General features: G+C 52.8%; 1 protein-coding gene across 1 annotated transcript; it reads left to right on the forward strand.

Moving 5' to 3' along the window:
• Window positions 1–33: 33 nt before the first annotated feature.
• Window positions 34–723, forward strand: LOC116853745 (microfibrillar-associated protein 1-like). Its single transcript, XM_032834933.1, has one exon. The coding sequence runs from the start codon at window positions 34–36 to the stop codon at window positions 721–723; it is 690 nt and encodes a 229-aa protein (XP_032690824.1).
• Window positions 724–1,359: the final 636 nt, after the last annotated feature.

Consider the following 1,359-nt stretch of genomic DNA (forward strand, 5'->3'; position numbering starts at 1 on the left):
AAAAAAACCTCGAGGTCACCGGTGGAAAGAAGGATGGGGGAGGATGAGGGGATGATGGAAACGTTGAAGGGGTGGATGGAGGAGATGAGAGGAAGGTGGGAAGGGATGGAGGAGAGAATGGAGGATAGGGTGAATATGATAATGGGGGAGCTAGAGAGTATGAGAGGAAGGGAGGAGGAATGGAGAAAAGAGAGGGAGGGAATGGAGAGGAGAATTGAGGAGCTGGAGAGGAAGTGGGAAGGGAGTATGAGCATAAAGGGAAAGGGGAAGGGAATGGAGGAATTGGAGAAGAGGGTGAAGAAGCTGGAGGAAGGGGGGGTGAAGGGAGGGGAGGATAAGGGGGTGGAGGAGAGGGTAAGGAAGATGGAATGGTCGTGGGAAAGAATGGAAAGGCAGGAAAGGAAAAGAAATGTAGTGGTGAAAGGGTATAAAGGGGAGGGGAAGGAGGTGAGGAATGTGATAGGGGAGATATTCAGGAGCATAGGAGCGGAGGTGAAGGTAGAGGAGACGAGAACGATGAGAACGGGAAGAGAAGAGTGGGGGGAGATGGCAGTGGTGAAGCTAGAGACGGAGGAGGGGAAGAGGGAGGTGATGAGAAGGAAGAAAGGATTGAGGGGGGGAAAGGTTTGGATAGAAGAGGATTTGACTTGGAGAGAAAGGCGGGCTAGATGGAGATTTAGAGAGGCGGTTAGGGTGGAGGAAAAGAAGGGGGCGAGGATTTAGATGGGAGTGAATAGGGCGATGATAAAGGGGGAGTGGTGGTTCTGGGATGAGAAGGAGGAGGGATTGAGGAAGGGGAAGGCAATCGGAAGAGGAGAAGAGGGTAATGAGGCATCGGGGGAAGGGGGAGGGGGGATTAGGTAGGTAGGGAGGGAAGGAGCAGGGGGAAAGTAGGACAAGGAGAGGGGAAAGTCGGAGGGATGGGGACGAAGGGGGAAGGGAGAGTGGAGGAGTGAGGATGGAGGGGAGAGGTGAGGAGGCAAGGGATGGGGGAGAGGAGGGAGGGATGGTGAAAGTGGCTTTTTGGAATGTGGCGGGGATTAGGGGGAAAGAAAGGGAGTTCTGGAAGGAAATAGAGGAATGGGATATAGTGGTAATGTCGGAGACGTGGATGGAGAAAGGGGGGTGGGAGAGGGTGAGGGGAAGATTGTCGAGGGAGTTTAAATGGGAGATGCAATGGGCGAGTAGGAAGAATAGAAAAGGGAGGGCGATAGGGGGAATGATGATGGGAATAAGGAAGGGTATAGAAGTGGTTGAAGAGGAGGAAATGAGGGAGATGGAGGGAATGATGATGAGGGTGATAAGGGTAGGAGGTGAGAAATGGAGAATAGTGGGGGTGTACGTTAGCGGAAACATGAA

This window comes from Odontomachus brunneus, unplaced genomic scaffold (assembly GCF_010583005.1).
Source record: "Odontomachus brunneus isolate Ranch 3 - 2012 unplaced genomic scaffold, Obru_v1 Obru_scaffold_604, whole genome shotgun sequence".
Classification (NCBI taxonomy): Eukaryota; Metazoa; Arthropoda; class Insecta; order Hymenoptera; family Formicidae; genus Odontomachus; species Odontomachus brunneus.